This window comes from Epinephelus moara, chromosome 11 (assembly GCF_006386435.1).
Source record: "Epinephelus moara isolate mb chromosome 11, YSFRI_EMoa_1.0, whole genome shotgun sequence".
In the NCBI taxonomy this organism is placed as follows: Eukaryota; Metazoa; Chordata; class Actinopteri; order Perciformes; family Serranidae; genus Epinephelus; species Epinephelus moara.
In genome coordinates, this window is record NC_065516.1 from 23,570,776 (window position 1) to 23,594,158 (window position 23,383).

Genomic DNA, 23,383 nt, shown 5'->3' on the forward strand with positions numbered 1-23,383 from the left:
ATCATTAATACACGACGTGCCCCAGGCACAACATTTAGCTCCAAATCCACAAAACCAGCCTGAAAATGAAGGAAATCTGAAACAACTGCATTAGAGTCAATAGAGCACAGCTGTGTCTGAGCCGGCCCAATACTACGTTATGATTGGCCAGTCTGCGTCCAGGGCAGGACTTAGCGACGATCAATTGCTTTAAAATGTCTTAAATCTATTTTTGAAAAGTCTTTAAAATGTAAAGACATTTGAATAAGGACGTAATAAATCTTTTTTTTCTGACGTTGCTTTGTAAAATCTCAAAATAATTGGTAACATCTATTTTTTTTGATAATAATTTACCGAATGTCTCTCATGTTAACGTCACATTGATCAGAACAGCTGAACCAACAACACTCATCTTCTGTTTCTGACCCGGATGTTCAGAGCAGAGGATCCACTGTCTGCTTACTGTCAGTATACCATAGACGACATGGTTAAGTCCAAATTTAACTAAAATTCATCATTTAACTGAGATTTCGCAACATGGCTGAAACTGATTCGTGGCTTGGTGTATTCTATACAAAACGTTTTTCAAACTTGGCACGGTTAGAGAGTAGAGACAGTGGAATCCCACATGCATAGTGAGAAACGAAGAAAGAACGAATGAGAGCTGCTGCTCAGAGGGCAGAGAGGAATTAAGGGTTTATTTCGACCAAACCAGTGTTCGTGATTGTTGTGGAAAGACTCACCAAAACAGGTTTGCTAAGTTTGATTTTGCTTCTGTTGAGTTTGACTGAAGTGTGTTTTGCAATGAGTTAAAAAGGCAGTTAAGCTAGTCTTAGTTCAGAGAAGGACAGACACTTGAATTCAGAAGGTGTGTGGTTGTATTCGTCTGTTAAATAAGGAAAATGGGAGCAAGAATATTTCCTTTGTGAGTTTATTTTGGTGGTGTATTAGACTGAAAATGCAAAAGAGTGCTTGTGGAACGTGGCAAACTCACCGGCTGTTGGGGTGTTGGTGGCTGGCTGGAAAAGGTTATTATATCGCCCAACCCTATCCTGGACATACACCCTGCCAGCCTTCAGGCCATTTAAGTGGCTGGCTGTTAAACATACAGGTACCCGCTCCCACAGCAGCTTACACAAGCACAGCCTCGCAGTAGAGGGGATGAGAATACCTTAACCAGGGGTCCTTGAAGGAGTTCCAGTTTTACACCAATGCTTTGTGACTGCCTTCAAGGAGGCAGGTCACCTTTTGCGAGTGTGTTTATGTCGTGTGCGGTCACAGCTCTGAGCTCACTAAGTACTGTTTGCCCTTATTTTGTCTGAACCGCAACTTATCTTAAGTGAGTTTACACGAACACACTGATTCATTCCCACCGTTTAAGTGTGAGGGCTGGTGTGTTGAGGAGTGAGGGCAACTTGCTCAGGCTTACATTCCTTTCCCGAACAGTTACAGTCAGATTTAGAAAAAGCCATTGTGTGATTCGTGTTTTGTCTGTCAGGACCTTGAAACACACAAATCCAAAGCTACACACAGATTTACACAATTCAGATGGGCACTTTCTCTGCCTTTCTGTTTTGCTTTCTGTGTCATTATTTCTCTTTATAAGTGGACTCATACACATGCTGCTATAAATTCACGAGAGGGGCGTTTGTGAGCACAGAGAAGTCTTTATAAAAGCAGTCGACTCCACTCTCCCCCTTGGAAAACTTGGTGTTTACACAGCAGAGGGCTGGGCCATGCATGCAAATGTTTTCTGTTACTCAAGCCAGGATATTAGTCGCCATAAATAATGATGATGTATCTGTTTCTCTTTATGCTCCTTTGCCTGTAGTATATGTTTTCTATCATTGTCTGTGCCGGTTTTGTGCCCTCTTAGTCCTTCCCTTTGCATTCATATGTCTAAGCATTTATCTCCATATGCCCTCTCCTCTCAGTGCTGCATTGATGACTTTGTGGAGATAGTGCAGTGCCTGCTGGACGCTGGTGCCTGTGTGAATGCCTGTGACAGCGAGCTGTGGACACCGCTGCATGCTGCCGCCACCTGTGGACACACTGGGTTGGTGCAGCTCCTGATTCAGGCGTGAGTTTTACCATGAATTCCGGCCCCACATGTATGCATCCTTTCTAACACAGGGAGTTTTTCCACAAAAAATGTAGCAAAAAAAGTGTAGAAATGAATAAGCTGTGTTTTTGTAATGACCAAAGTATAAACAGACTCAGACTCCTCTGGGCGAGAGACTAGTTTACATAGACGATGCAAATATGGCTGCAGCTTGACTCTCAGAACACTTTGCAAGTGTGTGAATATTCCTGAATGGCTGAGTACATCAGGGTGTGTCACCGTGTGGCACTCTAATCCACTTGTTTTTGCATATGGGTGCATGTGTGCTTGTTTTATGCCTGTGTGTGTGTGTGCATGCTTCTAGTGGGGCTGACCTGCTGGCTGTTAATGCGGATGGCAACATGCCCTATGACCTCTGTGAGGATGAGGCCACCCTTGAGCTGCTGGAGATGGTTATGGCTGAACAGGGTCAGTAAGATGAGTCAAATCTAACCTGTTATTGTATTTTTGGAGATTGATGTTTCTTTAATAGCCTTTATTTGAGCATTTATGAAGTCTTACACTTTAAAAAAAAGATGCATGAAAGGAACATGTCGCATTTCTTCTTTAAGTGTATAGGATGACTTCAGTATTTTTCAACATGGACCTTATGGACCCATGTTTTTGTGTCTAAGTGACTAATGGGAATAACCATTTTTGAAAGTGGCCCAGTACTGAGCGAGAAGGCTTCTGCAGACAGTGGCGAAACAGGCCTTGGGACATGTGCACGGTTGATTAACCACTCTGGGCATGTTTGCACCCTCAGTGTTAGTCCACCAAAAGTGATTGTTATTTGGAAAGGATCCATATAAAGACATACCTTTATGAGTGTGGACAGTCAGGTGATACTTCAGGTGTTGCTTTTGTGTGAATCGTTTCCACAAGTTGAACAACCAAACCAAAGTTACGTATCAGTTTGGATTCGTCTGCAAATCTTCTACCACAAACCGAACAACCAAATTGTTTCTCCCCCGTGTGGACAGTGAAGTATCATTTCACTTCTCCCTTGGATGTAAATCCTTTACCCCACACTGAACAACTAAATGGTTTCTTCCCCGTGTGAACAATCAGGTGATGAAAGATCATCTTTGTTTAACCAGAAACAGCCCCAAAATCACTGTCGCCAAGCCCACCGGACTCCATTTAATTCAACAGTAATTTTATCACTGTAAAACACACTTCATTTGAAGTCGACAAATAAAATAAAACCAACAAAACTGTCTTGTTTCACCTTTCCACTGTTCCTATCATCACCAACTCTTGTTTGGTAGAAAAACAACCATAGCTCACCCAGTTAGATGTGAAAATATGCTGGCTCTCTACACGCTGAAATGACTGTTTATTTAAATGGATTCTAGTGGCTTTGACAAGTGTGATTTTAGGGCTGTTTTCGGTTAAAGAAAAAGGATCTTATTCTGTAACAAAAGGTCTATCGCTATAGGGATCCTTTACATTAAATTGTCAGACACCTAGAATAATAATCTGAGCCTGTCAGCTGCAAAAACAAGCACTTCTAGTGGACGTAAACTGAAGGTGCACACATGCCCTCTCGCTCAATACTGGGCCAATTTCAAAAGCTGTTGTTACCTTTTAAGACATCTCCCTCATCTGTCACGAAATCCTGTGCCACACACTAATGACCAGTCCCAAACCAAAGCTAAAACAAATGTCTGACAGCTGTTCACTCGGGCTCTTACTGTCTGTGTGCTAACAGGTGTCACTGGCTCCGTCCCCGTGTGTGTTTGTGTGTGTGTAGGGATAACTCAGGACCGTATAGATGAATGTCGAGGGGCTAAAGAGGTGGCCATGCTGGCTGACATTCGGGCTCTGGTTCAGAGTGGAGCAGACTTGAATGCACAGGACGCTAATGGCACAACACTGGTAAGAAAGAGGGACGTGTTTTGCATTCATAAAGAATATTTAGATGAATTAAATTAGAAATTAAAATGAAATACTTCTCTTCCAGCTCCATATAGCATCTGCTAACGGCTACGTGTCCGTGGCGGAACTGTTGCTCGAGCACAGAGCTCAGGTGGAGGTGAAGGACTCTGATGGCTGGACGCCGCTACACGCCGCCTCCTGCTGGGGACAAGTAAGTGCTGCATACAAACCAAAACATTAGAACCTTCCACTTTTCTTAAATGACACTTTAAAAGGGATGTTTGTTTTTGTTCCACAGATCCAAATGGTGGAACTGTTGGTGGCCCATGGAGCCAGTTTAAACGCCAAGTCTGTCCTGGAGGAGACGCCCCTGGGTAAGACCATAAAGCCTATTTGGTTTTTTATTGCCTCATAGCAAAGTTATGTAAACGACAGCACCTTTCACTGCTAACCTTCTGCCTCAAGTGTAATTACAGTATGTGTTAAAATAGGAACTAATTATCCTGACCCATTTCTTAAATCTTAATTACAGCTTTCTTGTCAGCATCTTTCCTTTCATACCTTTGAGTATCTAACTTTTCCTTTTCAGATGTCTGTATGGATGAAGAGGTCAGAGCCAAACTGATGGACCTGAAGCACAAACATGATGCCATCATGAAGAGCCAGGACCGGCAGAAGGGCACACTGCAAAGACGAGCCTCTAGTACTGGCAGCAGAGGGTGAGAGGCCACGTCAGGCCAGAGGGTGAAAAACACACACATGAAGATTGGAGTACTTTAGTGCTTTACTGTTCCCCTGTCTCTCATTTGCCTATACAGTAAGGTGGTGCGTCGTGTCAGTGTGAACGAGCGCTCCAGTCTGTACCGACGGGAGCACCACAAAGAGGCCATGGTGTGGCAGGAGCGCGGCCGACAGCCAGAGCCACAGGACGATGATGAGGACAGGCAAACAGACAATGAGCTGCACCAGCATGCCACCATGGTGAGCGAGCTCAGCGTTGTCTCCTCATTACTGTTTTTTGTTACATTTTGAGTCGAAGCTGATTCAACTGCTGTGTTTTGTTTCAGGTTGCTGGAGGTGGAGCCACGTCACGTTTAGAGGAACTGGAGGCTGCAGACAGGAAAATTATGTCCAGCCTAGGTAACGGAGGGACCTCTGTTTCTCTGGCCTCCTCTGTGCCTGGTGAGTTGTGGAGTGGTGGAGGTCTAATGGAGCGCAGCGCCTCCTACCAGCTCAGCCCTGCATCAGGAGCAGGGTTAGGGTCTGGGTCTGCGGAGGGAGAGGGGGCAGACAGTATGACTCGGGAGAAATCACACCACACCCTGGCTGACCTGAAACGCCAGAGGGCAGCTGCCAAGCTCAATAAGTACCCAGCGCCTCCCCCGCCGCTGCCCCCTCCCTTAGAGGAGGAGCCTTCTGTCACAGCGGTTGAGGTGACACCCACTCAGGCCCAGCCAGAGCTCCAAATCACCCCCGGTGCAGAGGAGGTAGCTTCCCCGAGCCAGGTGTACTTCACCCCAGCCAGTGGAGACCCCCCGCTGTTGAAACTCAGAGCACCTGAGGAGGACCAGTCTAACAATAAGGAGCCTTGCTGTGGACTCATGTAGACAGCCTGACACACACACACACACACACACACACACACTGCCTACAGAGTAGAGAAGCTGAGCATTTTACACTCCAAAGTGGCAAAATCTTTTCAAATCAGACATGCTTGAATTGAATCATTGAAGACTGCAAGTTTAGGCCACCTGCCAATGAGGGTTTGATCTACACTGCATCTCAGTGAGCTGAAGTGCAATCTTTGTGCGTCTTTGCATATCTTTTTTTCAAATCAATACAATACAGGCCTTTGCACACGAAGTCCATTTTTTTGGATGCACCTTGCACACTGATTCTGATGCCTTTTATCATTCTATTCGTTGTGAAAATTCGCAATACATGACAACAGAGACTCATTTCCTCCTTTGCCTCTCTCCACTGGAGTCACCTATCTGACCGTCACCACTCCCTCCCTGTCTTTCATTTGGCACCGCAGCTGCATGAAGGGGCGGAACTGTCCTCCACATTCTGTGTGCGGTCCACACCCTCCTCCTCTTTATCGTCACCCCCTGAATATTATGACCTGAGCTGTTGAACACGACTCATCTGAGTTATGAAATGATTGTGTGCGCCCTGTTCCTCTGTCTTGTTGCAGCTGTGTCCCGCCGCCACGGACAAAAGTTTCGGCCCCAGTGTGCAAACATAATTGACACGCTGTGAAGTTGCATTTATTTTTAGACGTGTGACAATTTCGGACGAAAAAAAAAAAAACGACTCGGTGTGCAAAGGCCTTTCACTAAAGGTCCTGGATGTGTTGGATGTCAGGTGTCCATCTAGTGACTCAGATCTAAAGATTCCAGTTTTGCAAGATTTACTTTCCTGAATCTTTGTTCTTTACTTAATTTATCTCTCGTTCTAAAACTCAGCTGTTGATGGACATTTCATTGAAAAGCCTTAGAATCATGTAAAAGTTGAATGATCCAGGTGAAGCTGAATGAAATAGCAGTTCAGGATGATTTGTTTTAAATTAAGAATGAGGTTCAAGTTCTGTTTCCTTTTCTGAGTGCTATGAGGGGTACGTGATCTACATTTACACACACTTACATTATAAGCCAGAGGTTTTGTGTTGGTTGGGAGGTTGCTTGGTCATGATATTTTCAGTTTAGCTACTCTGGATTTACATTTACACAAAGATGAGAACAAGGACTGTTTCCTCACTTGATTTTTTTTCTTCTTCTTGAACAGAAAGTACACTGCAATTTTTTTTGTTACTTTTCCAATGCACAGAAAAGCCTACATTTCAATATTGTAATGGTGCAATTTGTAAATTAAGTGTTTGTCTCTAAAAGACTATGAGATCATCTATATTTAAATCAGCTGATAATTTACCTAGCCCATCATTATCACTTCTATATTTCTATTTTTCTGTCAGTATTTCTATTTTTCTACCCTCTGAAATGAATCACATCACTTATTCTATCTGATCCTGAATATGGTTGACGGTGTACAGTTCATTTTTTAAAGATAAAAGCGTGAAGGCAAGATATTTATCAAAGATGATATATAGTTTTGATGTAAAACCAAGTAAGCTTGTCATATGATATTTTGTCAAAGGTTGGTGCCTTCTTTAGGTGGCAGATTTGATATAGGTTTGCAACGCTTGCACAAAGTCCCACATGTAAGTTTGGTGAGCAGTGGGATAAAATGATCCATCAGACATGGACTCCAGCATGGTGTGCTGTCAGTGCACTCTAATTTCTGTATTGCATTTCAGTTTTGTTAGTGATTTTTACTGAGCCCTGTTTAGAAAAACAAAACATAAAAAACATTATGTTTTCACAAATGATTTTTGTATTCATTTTTTATGCAAGTGGATTTATTAAATGTCTTCTGTTATCATAACTGTTAAGCCCCGTTTCCACTGAGCAGTACGGTACAGTTCAGTGAGCTTTTTTCTGTCTCCACTGTGAAAAGTTGTGGATGGTACCAACGAACCGTTCTGTACCGTCCCCATTTTTGTTCCCCCCTCTGTTGGGGTACCTAGCACACAGTTCTGGTACTAAAAGGTGGAGCTGTGAACACTGCAGTCTGTTGATTGGTCAGTAGAGGACGGTCACACACCTTAAATTTCATTTTAACAACTTTGACCATCACTTGAGTTTTTATATGATGTACAATTTTTGTAATAAGTGGATATTCACGCATTTATATGTTAATTTCGGTTGGGTTATATGAACAGCATATATCCAATCCTCACTCAGAGAAAGAAAAAGCGTCGTGGAGTGTTGTTCCTGTGGGCTCCGGCAACACTAAACCCCTGAGCTTGCCTGAGAAGGACTAAATGCACAAACCCACCATTTTTAAATATCCCATGCAGAGAGACTCTCACTGCAGCCTGTTTTATTTTGTTCTGAAAATGTTGCTTGTGCAGTCTCGATCTGTGGACGATAAACGAGGTGAGATTTCCATCTGTGTCACTGGTGATGAGGAAATACAGTGAGTGCTGCACGGAGCAGTGAGTGACAACAACTTCGCCCACATTTAAGAGGTCTGTTTGTGGTGGAAACACTCAGGTCTAGGTACCATGTCTGAAGGGTTTTGGTTCCAAAGGTACCATACTGAAAGTGTTTGGTGGAAACGGGGATCAATTTTGATTTTGATTCTCTATCTGCATTATGCATATCGAAATGTTTTTACAATCATCAGTACTTAATAGGCTTTGATGTTCTCTTCTTCCAGATGTGTGTCCATTTATCCATTAGCTCTGTGGTTGTTTTATCTGCGTGCTTTTCTAATGCAAGGCAAGGCTGTTCAACAGAGAGTGAAGGCTGAGATTATTGTTTTAAGTTTATGTCTTGAATAATGATCTAAACTTTAAAAATAACAGAATCATTTAGTTTTCTTCACAGAAGTGGATGGAAGGCTGAGATACAACCCTACTGTACATTTTTTAAAAATGTTTTTGTACACTCCATAAAATGAAGAAGGCCTCACGACCTCGCTGGTATCGCTCCAGCAGAGGTCAGACAAGAAGCAGCCATGCTGGCCCTCATTGAAAGGCACAGATGAGTGAACCCCCTTGCCATGCACGCCCAAGAACTGCTCCGTACAACACCATCTGATACCAGCATCGCAGGTGAAGCAGCCTGTCACTGAAGGAGCTGCTCAGTGCTGTCAGAGTGTCCTGCATGGGGTGGGATGATAGCTTGGCTATCATTCTCCTTTCTCCCACCATCTCCACCAGGTCGAGGGAGCATCCCAGGGGCCGTAGTCACAAACGTTCTTAGAAAACTTTCAGAGAGCTTCTAACTTACCCTAAAACTTTTAGTAAGGAGTCCTAGTAAGTCATCACTGCTGCACGGTTGCATTCTTCCAGTTTTCAAATATCTTAGTGTTGTGATCACTTTAATTCTGGCGTCATAGCGTTATTGAGTTTTGCGTACCTCTAATGAGATCGACCACAAATATGCCTGCATGATCTAATCTGTAGCATTTCATTTACTCACTGTCATCCAGCAGTTGGAGAATATTTCTCCGACCTCTTTGCGTTTCCACCATTTCCCCCTCAGATTAAGAAACTCTTAAGCCTCTTAAAAGTCTTCCTCCCAGCTCCTAACAATATTTCTCCTTAAGAGCTCTTTCAAAGTCTAAGATGCTCTGCAAATAACTTTTATCTTTACCAGGGCCTAGAACTTTAAGGGGAAAGAATTTTCTTAGAATTTCATCACCAGAAGCAACTCGTAGCACTAGGAGGCCTTCTTAATTAGTCTGATGACTGTCAGCTGCCGACATGCTGCTGCCCCAGCAAACCACTCCATAGAAGACGACACCACAGAGTCAAAGAAGGTCCTCAGGAGTGTCCCCTGTACTCCAAAGGACCTGGGTCTCAGTAGCCGATAGAGTCTGCTCTGTCCTCTTGTATAGTGCATTAGTGTGGTCTGTCCAGTCCAGTTTATTGTTCAGTTGTATAGCATATAGTGAAACAAGTTTGTAAGAAAAAAATCATGTCGCAGCTTAAGTTTTGGGGACTTTTTATACATTAGAGCCATATTGAAAGCTAGTTTAGGGACACTGACCTTTTTTCCCTGCACTGTCTTGTATACCTGAAGTTGAGGATGTCTCCCTCTTGTGGTGAGCAGCACATTTTACACACTTGTCCACCAATAACTTTTCCTGTTACATCATTTGGACACTCACTTTCCACACATCTCGAATGTCACAGTTCGTTCTGATCCACCTGTCAGGACAGCACATGATACACATAATAAACACTCCAGTGCACTCCAGCTATAAGTATTGCATGTACATAACACTTTTAACCCTTGTTTCAGGCTTTTATAACATTAAAACTTGTTGTTGTTTATTGTCTACGTAACAGGATTTAAGCTCTACACTTATCCTCATTCACACACACGCTCACACAGATTTTAACTCATCACATGCTGTATGTGGCCTTGGTAACAGCTGTGCATGGGGTGTGTTAAAAATGGAACCTGCTTATGTTCAGACATGTTTTGAAGGTTACTGAGCAACTACCAGAGAGCTGTTTTAAAGTATAATCTATTGTGTGATGTCAACCTGTCTTTTTAAAATTAGGTTTAGGCTTAATGGAACAGACTGTGTGGCCTGAAGCTGCCAAAATATGCACTGCATGACACACGGAAGTCACCGGGGCATCACATGCCTGTATGTGAACCGTTTTAGTTTGGGATATCAAATGTCTTTCCCAAGCCCTTTCCAAGACATCCGGGGGGTTTCTCTGTCTCACACTCTGTCCTTCTCACACGCAGACAGCTAATTCTGTGGCTGTCGTTATGTTGGCCAAACAAAAGACACGCAAATGAAGATTTATGCATAGCAGCGCCTATCTTCTTTGAAATCCTGTACCCTTGCCCCACACCTTCATTCCAACACTGTTTCTCATTCCTCTTTAAAGGTCTGTTTGGGTGTGAGCTACTGTTAAGTCTATTTTTGTCACCCTAATTATGTTGGCAGTGTAGCAAACTGAAGGAAGTGTACATTAACACTTACAATTTCAGGGTCTTTCTCAAAAATCCTGCTGTTCTTAATGCAGGGCACATGATAGATTAAAGGATCCCTGACAAAGTATGCCGCCCCGTGATTCCTTGCGAGACCAAGGCTACGCACCCAAGCAGTGTTGGAAGATATACACCATAAGTCACAGAGCTCTAAACATAAAGCTCCTTAGTGTTCATGTTGAGACGTTACTTACTCCAACGCAACTTGAACCTTCTACTTCTACTGTACAAGTTGGTCACTCTATCATTATTATTATTATTGTCAGCTACAATGACCTGTAAGAGTTTTTTGGTTGAACAAATGCTTTATCCTCATGAGACCCTGTGTCCTCATATACGGACATCACATTTTGGGTTTACTTGACCTTATACTTCATTCTACTTAAAGCTACTCTTACCTTTTTTGCATTTCACACAGCACTTACAAAAAATTTGAATATCCACAACTCCCACCTCCCTCCAAAGGCCTACTCCCCCCTCCTCCATTACGTCCTTGTTACGTCTATGATAGATGTAGGCCTTGTCAAGGTAACATTAGATACACGGAAGAAGAGAGCGAGTGTAACGTTACAACCAAGACAGTCAAATGCAACCCCGGAGTTTTAAAACTCAACCAGAGTCAGTGATGACTGATGAGTTTTAGAATAAGGTTACAGTGCTAACGTTAGATAGTGTTATGTTTCCATCCAAAAGTGATTCGAATCATTGGGAAATGCGCATTAAAAGAAATACGAATCCTGTGTGTTTCCATTAAATGTACGGACTTTGGTGAAAACTACAAACTCGCGCGAGTTTTCTGCAGAACCGTTTTCCGCATTCTTCTTCTTCTATGTTTTCTGGTGGTTGGCAACCAGCTTGTAAATGCATTACCGCCTTCTCGACCCGGAGAGTGGATATCACCATGGAGAGAGGTGCGCTGTGTCAGACATAATTTGAACATAACTGTTTCCATCCCCCGTTTTGCAAATCAACGTTTTTTCGAATCAACCAAAACCCGGCTAAAGCGAGTGTATTTTAGTTTGTGCAAATCAGGGGATTTTAATTCGAATTTTGGCATTTCCATAATAATTTTCCGATGCGATACTTCTAGATGCGCATCTAAAGAGGCTGATGGAAACATGGCTAGTGTTACGCAAGCGGTTACATCAGTCCCGTCGGAGGCCTCCACGTGGGGAAGACAGACAGGATGCCCGGCCAATCGTTGCATTCGGTCCGAATGTGGAGTTTTCAGAGTTATAGAACCATATGAGTATAATTATGAGTTTTTATCTCTGGTGGAATTCACTTGCATTTTAGTGTGCCATCAGCTTATTAATAGCATTTTAACCTAAACAAAGAAAAGCGTAAAATTTCCAGAAAGGTAAGTGTTGCTTTAACTTAGACCTGTTGTCCTCGTTTGTGGACACTTTTTTGTGCCATCTAGTGGTAGTAAGAGCACAATACACTAATCCATGTAAAAACAAGATGGTGGCCATCTCTGCCAAGTCAGTCTGCAGCTGATCCCATGGACAAGGTCAGAAACCTGATCAATTGTCCGTAGGTGTGTGAATGGTTGTCTGTCTCTATGTGTCAGCCCTGTGATAGTCTGGTGACCTGTCCAGGGTGTACCCTGCCTCTTGCCCAATGTCAGCTGGGATAGGCTAGAGCCCCCCTGCGACCCCTAACAGGATAAGCGGTTATGGAAAATGAATGAATAATTCATTTAAGCAATTTCTTAAGAAAGAGCTCTCAAAGTTTCTGATTCCAGCCTCTTAAATGTGAATATTTTCAGGTTTCTTTACTCCTCTGTGACAGTAAACTGACTATCTTTGGGTTGTGGACAAAACAAGACATTGGAGGACGTCATTTTCAGCTTTAGGACACTGATCAACATTTGTCACCATTTTCTGACATTTAATAGACAAAACATCTAATCACTAATTGATGAAAAGAAAATAGACATTGAAAATAATTGTGAGTTGCAGCCCTGTTTTATATTGTTGTGTTGGTATGTTTACTGTTTACTGATACTTTTCAATACGTTAATACCAAATAGACTTTTCACCTATTTTACAGTGACAACTGGATCTCCTTACCATTACTTGGTCTGTTATTCCTAAAAGCAGTGGTGGAGAAATACCTGAAAGTCATACCTGAGTAAAAGAACAGATTTTTTTATAACAGAAAATGACTTTGGTAGACATTAAAGTCATGTATTAGAATATTACTTGAGTAAAAGTGTTAAAGTATCTGGGGACAGTTGCACAAAACACCTTAAAGTCCTAGTTAAGGTGTTCTCAAAATAAAACCGGTTGCACAAAACACTCTTAAGTCTTCTCCTTAAGGTTTCCTTAAAATGTTCACTTAGGTATTTCTGGTTTTCTCCTTGATTCGGTCTTATATTTAAAGAATCCTTAGACGATTGGACAAAAAACCTTAGCAACCTAAGCAATGTAAAAAACAAAACAAAAAAAACTTTAGGTACCTCTGACTCTATCTTAACTGTAACATGACCGAGTTTATGGTGATAGATGGTGATTTTACACTTAAGATTTGACTGAATTAATTTTACCTACAGTCATTTTCTGTTTTCTGGTATTTGGGGGATCAAATTTACTTTGTAGTTTGTGCTTTCTATGATTGTATTCCTCCAGAGGTATAACCCTCTCCTCCCCTGACCAGTATGGTTTTCTTGTCTTCTTCTGCCATTTTTTCATTATCTAACCATCAGGCGACTTTGTGAGATGATAACAGGCATCACACACGTGAGTCCAAACAAACAAACAATCTCCATGGAAACTTTTACCGCCTCACCTTAATCTCTTTAAGTGAGTTAAAATTTTTCCTTAACTAAGAAAACCTTTTAAGTGATTCTGTGAAACAGTTAAAGTCCCTCAGCTGAGGAGAAATTAAGCCTTAATTGTCACACTTAAGAAGAAAACTTGAGGTGTATTGTGCAACTGGTCCCTGATATTTACTGTACTCAAGTATCAAAAGTAATTTATTATATTAAAGGTAATTAAGAATTGAAGGTAAAAGTACAGGTAAATGCTGTTAATAAAAAAGCAAGCAGTCAGAATTTAATATTTTTTCTTTTGTTATTTATTTAAAACCATATATAGTATAGTATATATAGTTCAACCTTTTCTTTTTAAATTGTGCATTTATATAGCTGTTAACTGTGAGCACAAATGTATAACTCTGTTACTGTTAAACACAACTACACACACATGTTGAGTTGAGTGGTGCACATATACACCACCTTAAAAATAGAGCCCACATTATACTTGAACAAGCTCTTCTTCACAATTTTTTTTTTTTTTTTTTTTACTTTCCTTCCACTTCCTCATTCATTTGTCCGTCCTTCCCCCCTTCCCTATACTATTTATAGTAATGAAGATGCATAGGGGAAATATGGTGAAATATTTTAGTTATTTATCCATTTGTCAGCTTCTACTTATTGCAGTTGAGCTAGTTTGGAATATTGCTATGCCAGTATGAAATTTCTTTTGTATGACTATTTGTCCCATATGAGCAATGTATGTATGCTGTTTTTGTGATGATGGAGTGATGCTGTTTGTTCGTGTATTGGTTGTGTTGCATGTTATCACCACCTGCAGACACTGAGCTCCACTTCTAAATGCAAAAAAGCGAAAAAAGAAAAGAAAATGATGAAAAATCAGCATTAAAAATGAGGAAAAAGGCAAAAACAAAGAAGAAAAAACAAGAGAAAAATGTCTACATCAGAGATGGTGGTGGTTGGGTTGATAAAAAGTTTAAAGCAGGGGTGTCAAACATACGGCCCGGGGGCCAGAACCAGCCCGCCAGAAGGTCCAATCAGGCCCACTGGATGACTTTGCACACCTAATAGTGATGCACTTGAGAAGGCTAAGGGCCGTTTCATAGTTGACGCAAAGGCACGCAGACGTGAACGCATTGGGACACATCGAGACACATTGGCCGCCATGAGGCGTGCTTGCGTCTCAAAATGTGTTGTCCATTTTTTGATACGCGATGCAGGGACGTGTGTAATACCATGCGTTGCCAACGGGGGTGATAATGCAAGGGACGTACTTGAAATTAACCACTTTTTGTTATTCACAGAAGAAGCAGGTATGAAATATGGCGGGTGAGGAGGAAAAATTTTGAGAACTCGTATAGGCACACCCCCAATTATATGACAGTGCTAGTGCCCTGCACTCTAATAAAATAGCAGTACTAGCTAGCCAGAATGTACCGGTGACTCTGCTACCCCCTATTGCGCGAGCAATGTATTGCATTTCAAGTGTTGCCCGCCTCGCTTGCGTCCAATGTGTTGACTATGAAAGGAAATGAGTTGCTCGCGTCGCTTGCTCGCGTTGCGTGCGTCGACTATGAAACAGCCCTAAGAGGTGTCAGGTTTCAGGAGCAAGTTAAACAGTGAGTAGCTTTCTAAATGTATGCAGCCTCAGAGGTTTCTCCACCCTGACCAGACTACAGTTCTCTGAAAAAGCAACACGTACTTACTGTGGTCATATATTAAAGATAATAAACATTGTGCAAAATATTGTCAATCAGCAGCTTCAGTACAAAAGAATCTGTATTAGATTTCTACCTTAAAACAATTCTGGTGGATCCCTCTTGCTAAGACACAAAGGCTGAAACGATTCCTTGAGTAACTCCAATAATTCGATAACTAAAAAGCCTCGAGGCAAATATCCAGTACAAATATACAAAGCGTTGTGTTTTGCATGGATGGTTGTTTCTGTTGCACAACACCCTATGTTACTTTAGCTGTTGTTAGCCTACGCAGCTGTAACATGGATGTGAAGTGCGGATTGCAAAACTATGGAGGAGGGACAAGAAAAGAGGGAGAGACACGCCAAAGCCAAAGACATGGCAAGTGTCAACATTACAAGTTAAAACGAAAAGTAAAAGTTCAGTGTGTGTTGTAAAACGGACTTAGCATACCACAACAACACGCCCTAAGTGCTACAGAATCTAAGCAGAAAATATTCAGTGTTTGCCAAGGTAATGCCAACGTTGCGTTTAATTGCACTTAAACCTTAATCAGTGATTGCTAGCTAAGATTCATAAGGCATGTAAAGAATGTACGTGTATCATGGCTTTATAATGGCTGATTAATAACAGAAATCAATGGGCTGGCTAACGTTACCTGGCGATGTATCATGTGTATTACCCAAGTTTTGCTATAGAAAGTAGCAACACATGGAAAATAAAATGCTGTAGTCAGTTTGTTTAAGCCTAGCCTTGTTTAGTCTTCATCCATGTTATGTTAGTTACACACACATTAACACACACGCACGCCTTACTCACTCATTCACGCATGCAGACACACACACAGTAGAAAATGGAGCCTTAATTCCCCAATCATGTACAGCAGGTATATAAATTTGGATTGCAGGCAGTAGGGTCAGCAGGTGTAAGGCAACCCTTGACCATAGTGAATGAGTGTAACCTGGCCGTCAAACTTAAAGGAACTTAAAGTATGATAATTATGAACTCTTAAGTCGCAGCTTTGTGCAGAGGGTTCCCCCATGTTCAACTAAGCAAGAACAAATGTGTTGCTCATTTCTCTCATTTCAGAGACTTTTATTATTTTCTCTTTAACATATTACTATTTCCGTTAAATAAAGCTAAAGTAATTTAATGAAAACATGCAGTATTTCTTATCCGATTACTCGATTAATTGCCAGAATAATGGATTAATAAAAGAATAAGACACTGCCAAAACTTTTGATTGGTAAATGGTTTGTAAGGCAGGGAACAACAAAACCTGCTTCCTCAATAGCTTCCACTTTAGTTTGGTGTGAATGGAGTGGAAATGTGTAGAAAAAAACACCTGTAATGACTGAATGCGGAGAAATAGGGAGACATATTGTCGAAACTGTGCTTAATCTTCTGAGGACATCACAGGCTGTTTGTCATCTGTCTTGTGCATTTTTAAAATGTACTTTTTTAAACTAAGAACAGAAATATTTGGAGGTGTTTGTTATTTAAAAGATATTATTTAATGGTTTTACCTAAACTAAAATGAGTAATGAAATGAAAGGCACCTGTCCCATTGGTGAGTCCGTGAAGGGCCCACGCGGTTACGTTTTTCCTACAGCACTTAAAGGCATCTTCTGGCACTCTGAATCCAAAGGCGAAGTCAGTGAAGTAATCCAGCCAACCACGAGCCGGGGCGCGAGAAGGCGTGGCGGCCGGGTGGGAATATGAACACCGAGGAGCTCAACTGTCAGTCCGAGCCCAGAGGCGCCGGAGGGAAAGTAAACACACGAGCCAAACCGACTCCTACTCAACATCTGGTAACACTTTTCCTCCTTATGTACAGTCACAGCTGCTTCTTCTTCATATTTCTAAACCTTCCTTTATGTTTTCAGATACCCGGGTCAGTGTGACGGAGTGCGCGTGACATACCAAACATGTCCCAGCAGGCAGTGAACGGGGTCCCGTGCAGGGGCAAGGTGCTGACTTTGGACAACATGAACCCCAATGTGAAGAAGGTCGAGTACGCGGTCCGGGGTGCCATAGTCCTGCGGGCGATGCAGTTAGAGAAGGAGCTCAAAGAGGTATTAAAAGAGAAAGTGTGGAGCTGCGACTTGGTGCACGCGCGCTGGAGTTGGGTTTGATAATGCGCGAGACGAAAAACACTTTGTAGTGCTGGTGTGGCTTTCATTAGGGAGTTGGGACACGTATAGCAGTGTGAAAACAAGTCTGGCAACGCGAGAGTAGGAGTTAAGAGAAGTTATGTACAACAGTTTTTTAAATGAAATCCCATATTACTGCTCATGCTGAAAGTTGGCCCTTTAATGTCAACTTTCACATCCCATTTTGCCGGTAAAAGCTACTATATAGTTAATCCATAAATGACTGAAATGAAAGTGTGTGTGTGTGTGTGTGACATAGGATGCATGCATGATCTGCAAAGCTGCTGAGCCACATCAACAGCTGGAGTTTGACCTCAGCCAACAGCTTCAAAACACCGTTTGCATTTTTCTTCTTCAGTTTAAAACATTGCAGCTCTGACACTTAAAAGCACCTCTCAGTAGATTTTGGCACACTCCTGCTGCTGTGGAGAGTGAGCATAAAAAGTTGTTTCCTCGCTCTGTTTCCTGGAGATATGATAAAAAGGTAAAAAAGGAGGAAAGAGAAGTAGGTAGCCCTTATCGAAAAGATGCTTGCCCCGGACAATTTTTGCTGACTGGCTCAGAGAGAGGAGTCAGGACGCAGACAGGAGGTCTGCTTTTAAAAGCTCGACAGTAGTGGTGGGCCTGGTGTATGTTATGTTATGTTGTGGGCAGCGCTGCTCAACTCACGTTACATTCTGCTGTGGTAATATTGATCCATCATGCTTCTCTCAGGAAGTCTTTAAAAGGCTGTAATGCAACTCTCTCCGCAGTTATGACCTCTTCGCCGGTCACGTAATGGCCCTGGATAGAGGGCGTCCTGAGCAGGTTTGAGTTCATTTCACTCCGCTCCCAGCCCCGAGGTGTCCTGAGAAGATGTGTATATTGTGCAAGGTTTATTATGTAAGATGAGTGGGTACATTCTCCGTCCCCTTTTGTCTCCCTGGGTTCGCCCACCTCCCTCCTCCCCACTGGGGAGAGAGTTCATTGGACGACGCTGCAGCTGTGAGGCCCAGCAGCGTCACTGGCCTTTCTCTGCAAGGAGGTCCATAACAAGCAGCCCCAGTTCTGCTGAAAGCGCCCGAGTTCTTGGTAGTCTGCTTGATTTTTCTGCGCTCGTAAAAGGAAAACCGCAAAAGAACCCACTGCTCAAAGTTTGCTAGGAATATTTCGGATCATTTGCTCCAAAATGTTTACCTATTAATTTAGCAGCTTTACGTTAGACAGGTTGAACCCAAAGTTCAAAGGAGCGAGTCTAACTTTACACACATGCATCACTTTGGACAAAGCTGGTTTATACTAGTGCAGGGCGGTGTGACCCAAAATATGTGTCACAGCACTTTTTAAGGAACTGACAGTTTTGTGGTATATTAACTTTTTTGCATGACTGGTCCTTTATGTAGGATTATAGATGTTTATTCTACAGTCAGGAGTACACAAAATACTCCCCTTTGCTTTTGCCTGATTGGCGGCACGGCTCACTGCAAAACAAATGCGTGTGAAAACTATCTGAAATGTGAAATCCAGGAGTTTTCTGAGGGGTCAGCGAGGGTTTGTATTACTGCGGTTGCTCAGTGATCTGCGGGTGTGCTTCCTGTCAGATCGGAGTCTGGAACACTTTTACTGATGGCTCAGCAGATTTTATGCAAGTGTGTGTGTGTGTGTTTGTGCATGCGTACACGGGTGTGGTGATGACCCTTATAAATCCTTAGCCAGACATCTGGTATGACAGTGCCTGCGCTGCAGTAAGCTTTTTCAGGCGTGGATCTAAGCTGCTGGCAAGTCTGCAGTGTCAGTGACAATGAAGTGGTGACAATGGAGCAAAAGATCAGAGAAAAAACTGAGGTTTCGTTGGGTCATGAATTTATTAAAGGAGCAGTGTGTAGGATTTAGTGGCATCTAGTGGTGGGAATTGCAGATTGCAACCAGCTGACACTTCTCCTGTGTTTGCAAAGCGTGAGCTCCCAGTTGGATTGCTTTGGTGATCATTGTTCAGGAGGTTTTTACAGGGCGCTGAAGTATCCTCAGAGGTCTCTTCCTCTCCAAAACGAACTGATCCAGTGATTTAAACCAGTAGAAAACACTGAATAAAGCAGTTCCATGGTACAAATCAGTGTTTCTCTGATGCTGTTTGGCAGACAGGCTGCCAGCTCAGCACCTGCTATGTGCTCACCTTTTTCTCTGATAACTTAAGATCCAGTGGCCATATTCAGAAAGCCTCTGAGAGGAAAGTGTTGCTTCAAGTGACACAATTCCAAGAAAATTCTTAAAGTTAAGACAAGTTCCTTGTAAAGATAAGTTATTCACAAAGCATCTTCGACCTTAAAAGAGCTCCTAAGGTGATAAACTGTTAGGAGCAGGGAGGAGGACTTTTAAGGGGCTTAAGAGTTTCTTAAGCAGAGGAGAAAATGGTGGAAACACAAAGAGGTCGGAGAAATATTCTCCAAACGCTGGATGACAGTGAGTAAATAAAATGCTACAGATTAGATCATGCAGGGATAATATTTGTGGTCGATCTCATTAGGAGTACGCACCCAACAACGCAATGCTGTAACGCCAGAAATAAAACGATCACAGTGCAGCAGTGATGAGTTGAGTCTGTCTCAACCTTCGATCAGCAGAGTGATCACACTAACAATGACAACACTTTCACAGTCAGCAGTTCATTTCATTTCCACTGGGTGTCCACACCTTGCAGGCTTAATAAAGGGCGTGGCTCTGACAACCAATCACACCTGTTAAAAGAATGCGTAAAAGTATTTGCGTAAAAGAATAAAAAACATCACAGTTTGCTACATTCCACAAGCTCAAAAGTCAAGAAAAAATACCCTTAAACCTATTTTCCTTATGACACAGAACAATACAACTGCACACCTGAGTTCAAGTTTCTCTCTTTACCGAACTAAGACTAGCTTAATTGCCTTAACTCATCAAAATACACACTTCACTCAAACTCAACTAACAAAATAAACTCACCAATACCATCTTAGTTAGTTTTGTTTGTCATTAACTTAGTTCGTCTACTGTTCCAACAATCACTAACTCTGGTTTGGTCAAGATAAATTGATTTAGATTTGTAAATATGCGGTCTCTCTCTGCCTTTGCTGGCCGGCTTTTTATTAGTCCTGTAATGTTATCCCCACCACTTGTAGTTGCCGTCATTCTCAGCTCAAATGCCTGTTCCACAAGTAGAGACTGACCTCTGGTGGTGTGTGTTGTGCACTACAATGCATTGCTACAGCATCTCTAGTCTCTTACACAGACACCGATGACGTCAGCACGCTGGCTGACTCTGTCATCTGTGGACATTCCCATAGGAAAGTTGTAATAGAACTAGCGCTGGCTCCCAGCGGCAGTGATGTGATTGGATCCAAATCCGTGTACTTCCGTACTTCCTTGACCAACGGCTGATTAGCTTTGCCTTACACCCGCCTACACCGAAATTGCTGTTTCCCGAATTGTTGTCCGTTGTACAACAGAAAAGGAAGTGTTCAGTACATCGCAAGAAGAGATTAAAATGGATATGATTTCATTTGATTCAGCTATATTGCAGAGCTGCAACGTCTCTGTTACATGTAACACACGTGCTGTACCTATAGCAACGCTGTCACGTGGTCTGGATATCCCCGCCCATTTCTATTACAAAACGAAAGACGAATGTCCCCAGACTCCCATTTCGAAGTAAGGGAGGCTGGTCACGCGAGACTACAGCATGTCCATATCAGTTTAATGTGAATAGGAGCGTCTGTATTTTTGACAGTATCGAAAATTAGACCTTTGGGTTTCGTAAATACCTTGATACTGCTCAAGCCTGGGCTCTTCCTCTCAGAAACAGAAGGACCCTGTTAAGTTTTAAGTTTTGGTGTTTGGATTCCAAAAATGCAGAGACAGAGGCAAGGACAGTTCTTGGGGTGTTTATTGAAAGAATAATGTCTCCAAGAAAAAGGGCAAGAGGCTGGAGGTGGTGGCTGAGGGCTGACAGATTGCAGGTGAGGTGGCAAATTGACCAGGAGATCCACAGAGGCTGAACACCAGAAAAACAGTAGCACTGGAGACTGCAGGCAAGACACACTGGAAAACTATACACAGGAAAACAACTCAGGTCAGTCCATACTTTATAACAAAAACTCAAAGAAGCTCAAGTAAGTCACAAGAAGCTCTGGTGAACAAGGGAATCATCAGGGACTCATAGTTACCGACTGCAACGGGATAATTTGGCACAGGAGTGGTGTCTTGACCAGGCTTTTATGGCAGGAGTAATTATTGATGAGCACCAGGTAGGCCTCGTAGTGAAGGCCCTGCTCAGCCAGCCACACCCTCAGCTGCCCACACACTGCCAGGGAGAAAAAACAGAAAGGAGGGGGAAAAGAAAACACAGAATAACCCCAAACACCAAAACAAACATCACCACGACAGACCCGGTGATGTAAAGTAGTAAAAAATCAAAGATCAAAGTAAACTGTCAGGGTTACTTTGATCTCTGATGGCATCTCGGTAAAACTTGTATTGCGTTAGATACATCACATGAGCAAACTGGCAGTGGTTATTTCATTACATGCATCAGATAGAGCTTGAATCAGTAGAGTTCCTGTTATTCTAGCATGACTGAACACTGTCAAGGATGACAGTTCGAGATTATATCACAAGGCTAAGTGATACGCGAATTCAGGCCAGGCTCTATTCAGCCTGTTGACCCTGAGGGTTTCTTGGCCTGGCTCGCTGGTCCGGTCTGTGTAATCAGTGCCTGGTGCTGAGTGAGCAGGAGAACGCAGTGCTGACTGGCTCCTGTCTTTCTCGGAGAACAGCAGCCTCTTTGTTGCTCCACAACAAGGCAGGGACGAGGACGAGGACTAAAGAGGAAACGGGCTGCATCCAGTTAATTAGATTTCAAACAAGCTCATATCTGACTTAACGCTAACCCAAAGATCCTCACAGGGCTTGCTTTTGCGTCACGCAAGAACGTGGAAATGATAATATTGACTCTAGTTCTTGTTGTGCCCTTGGATGCCTTTGGCCTGGTATTAGATCGTGTTGAATCATGACACGGATCATGTGAACAGCATGTTACAGAGTAGGTATAAGCCTTAATGTATGATTGTGTTTAAGGGAGAGCAGTTCTTTCTGTGACTCTGTAACGGTTTAACTGGATGAAATGATGACGCATCAGTTTGATAACCATCGTGACATGTTGGGACTCATCTGTCCTCACCCACATGAGGCAGGTTTAAACAAAGAAATTACAACATCTTATTCACCCTTATTCATCTTATTCACAAAACAAGTTCCCAGGGTTTGATGAAAGTGAAGGGAATCTGCACAATCTGGAACAAATATCAGATCCATATGTGAAGCAGGATGCAGGCAAGTGTCTCTGGCACTGCTTAAAAATATTCTCTGCAGTATCTATAACTGAACTTTTGGCCAGGCAATATCTATTGGGGTTTGAATCCAGATATCATCTTTAATTTAATCTTTATTTGGATATGGTAACAACCTAAGGGCTGCATTACAGTTAAATGATGTGATTTTCTGAACTTACCAGACTGGTGTAGCTGTTATAATATTTGCCCTAATACATTTATTCACTACACTGTACAAACAAAAGGTTTGATTTAGATGGCATTACACTTCTCCTGTGCTCTAAAGCAAGAGAAGCAGCTGGCTAAAGGTAGAGCTGTGTAAAAGTCACGCTTCTTTGAGTAGAGTTTTATATTGTGCCATGCAATCGTGTTTTAAATTCACAATAAATCAGATATGAATCACTTGGGACATTTTCAGTTTTCAGGATGTGTGCAAGTCCTTAAAAATCTACTGTAAACATGTCTTAAATTTAATTATATAAATATTAGGCCTCAAAATTCATTAAATAGGTAAATTCCTATTGTATTTATTTAATTTAGCTGGTGTACTATAAGTTCTCATCAGCCATTTATACTGCAATAGTCTAAATCGGGTGTGAGCCTTAGTACATATAGGTAGCCAGTCCTCTAATGATATATCTGTACCTAGATCTTCCTTCCATGCTTCTCGTTTTTGATAATTCATCCATATTTTAATTTATTTTTGTCAAATTAGTCAAGCTTTCCTTTGTGAGAGTCCACATTTCTGATGTTATAAGTCTTTAAACCTACCACTACGGCCACGGCACCACGGCAGTAGCTCAGTCCATAGGGACTTGGGTTGGGAACCGGAGGGTCGCCTGTTCAAGTCCCCGTCCGGACCAAAATATGGAG

The 23,383-nt window shown here is 42.3% G+C and overlaps 2 protein-coding genes across 3 annotated transcripts in view; both read left to right on the forward strand.

Annotated features, from left to right (window-relative positions):
• The window catches only part of ppp1r16a (protein phosphatase 1, regulatory subunit 16A), a 23,240-nt gene extending 15,876 nt beyond the window's left edge, over nucleotides 1-7,364 (forward strand). For both annotated transcript variants that reach the window (XM_050056344.1, XM_050056345.1), the window contains exons 4-11: nucleotides 1,914-2,059; nucleotides 2,406-2,509; nucleotides 3,837-3,961; nucleotides 4,047-4,172; nucleotides 4,260-4,335; nucleotides 4,551-4,680; nucleotides 4,780-4,942; nucleotides 5,029-7,364. In XM_050056344.1, the coding sequence (XP_049912301.1) occupies nucleotides 1,914-2,059; nucleotides 2,406-2,509; nucleotides 3,837-3,961; nucleotides 4,047-4,172; nucleotides 4,260-4,335; nucleotides 4,551-4,680; nucleotides 4,780-4,942; nucleotides 5,029-5,568 (1,410 nt within the window). In that variant the 3' untranslated portion in view covers nucleotides 5,569-7,364. The remainder of the gene's footprint in view (nucleotides 1-1,913; nucleotides 2,060-2,405; nucleotides 2,510-3,836; nucleotides 3,962-4,046; nucleotides 4,173-4,259; nucleotides 4,336-4,550; nucleotides 4,681-4,779; nucleotides 4,943-5,028) is intronic.
• Nucleotides 7,365-16,694: 9,330 nt separating this feature from the next.
• The window catches only part of si:ch211-217a12.1 (alanine aminotransferase 2-like), a 15,492-nt gene continuing 8,803 nt past the window's right edge, over nucleotides 16,695-23,383 (forward strand). Inside the window, exons 1-2 of the mRNA XM_050057161.1 lie at nucleotides 16,695-16,829; nucleotides 16,905-17,093. Of these exons, the coding sequence (XP_049913118.1) occupies nucleotides 16,947-17,093 (147 nt within the window). The 5' untranslated portion in view covers nucleotides 16,695-16,829; nucleotides 16,905-16,946. The remainder of the gene's footprint in view (nucleotides 16,830-16,904; nucleotides 17,094-23,383) is intronic.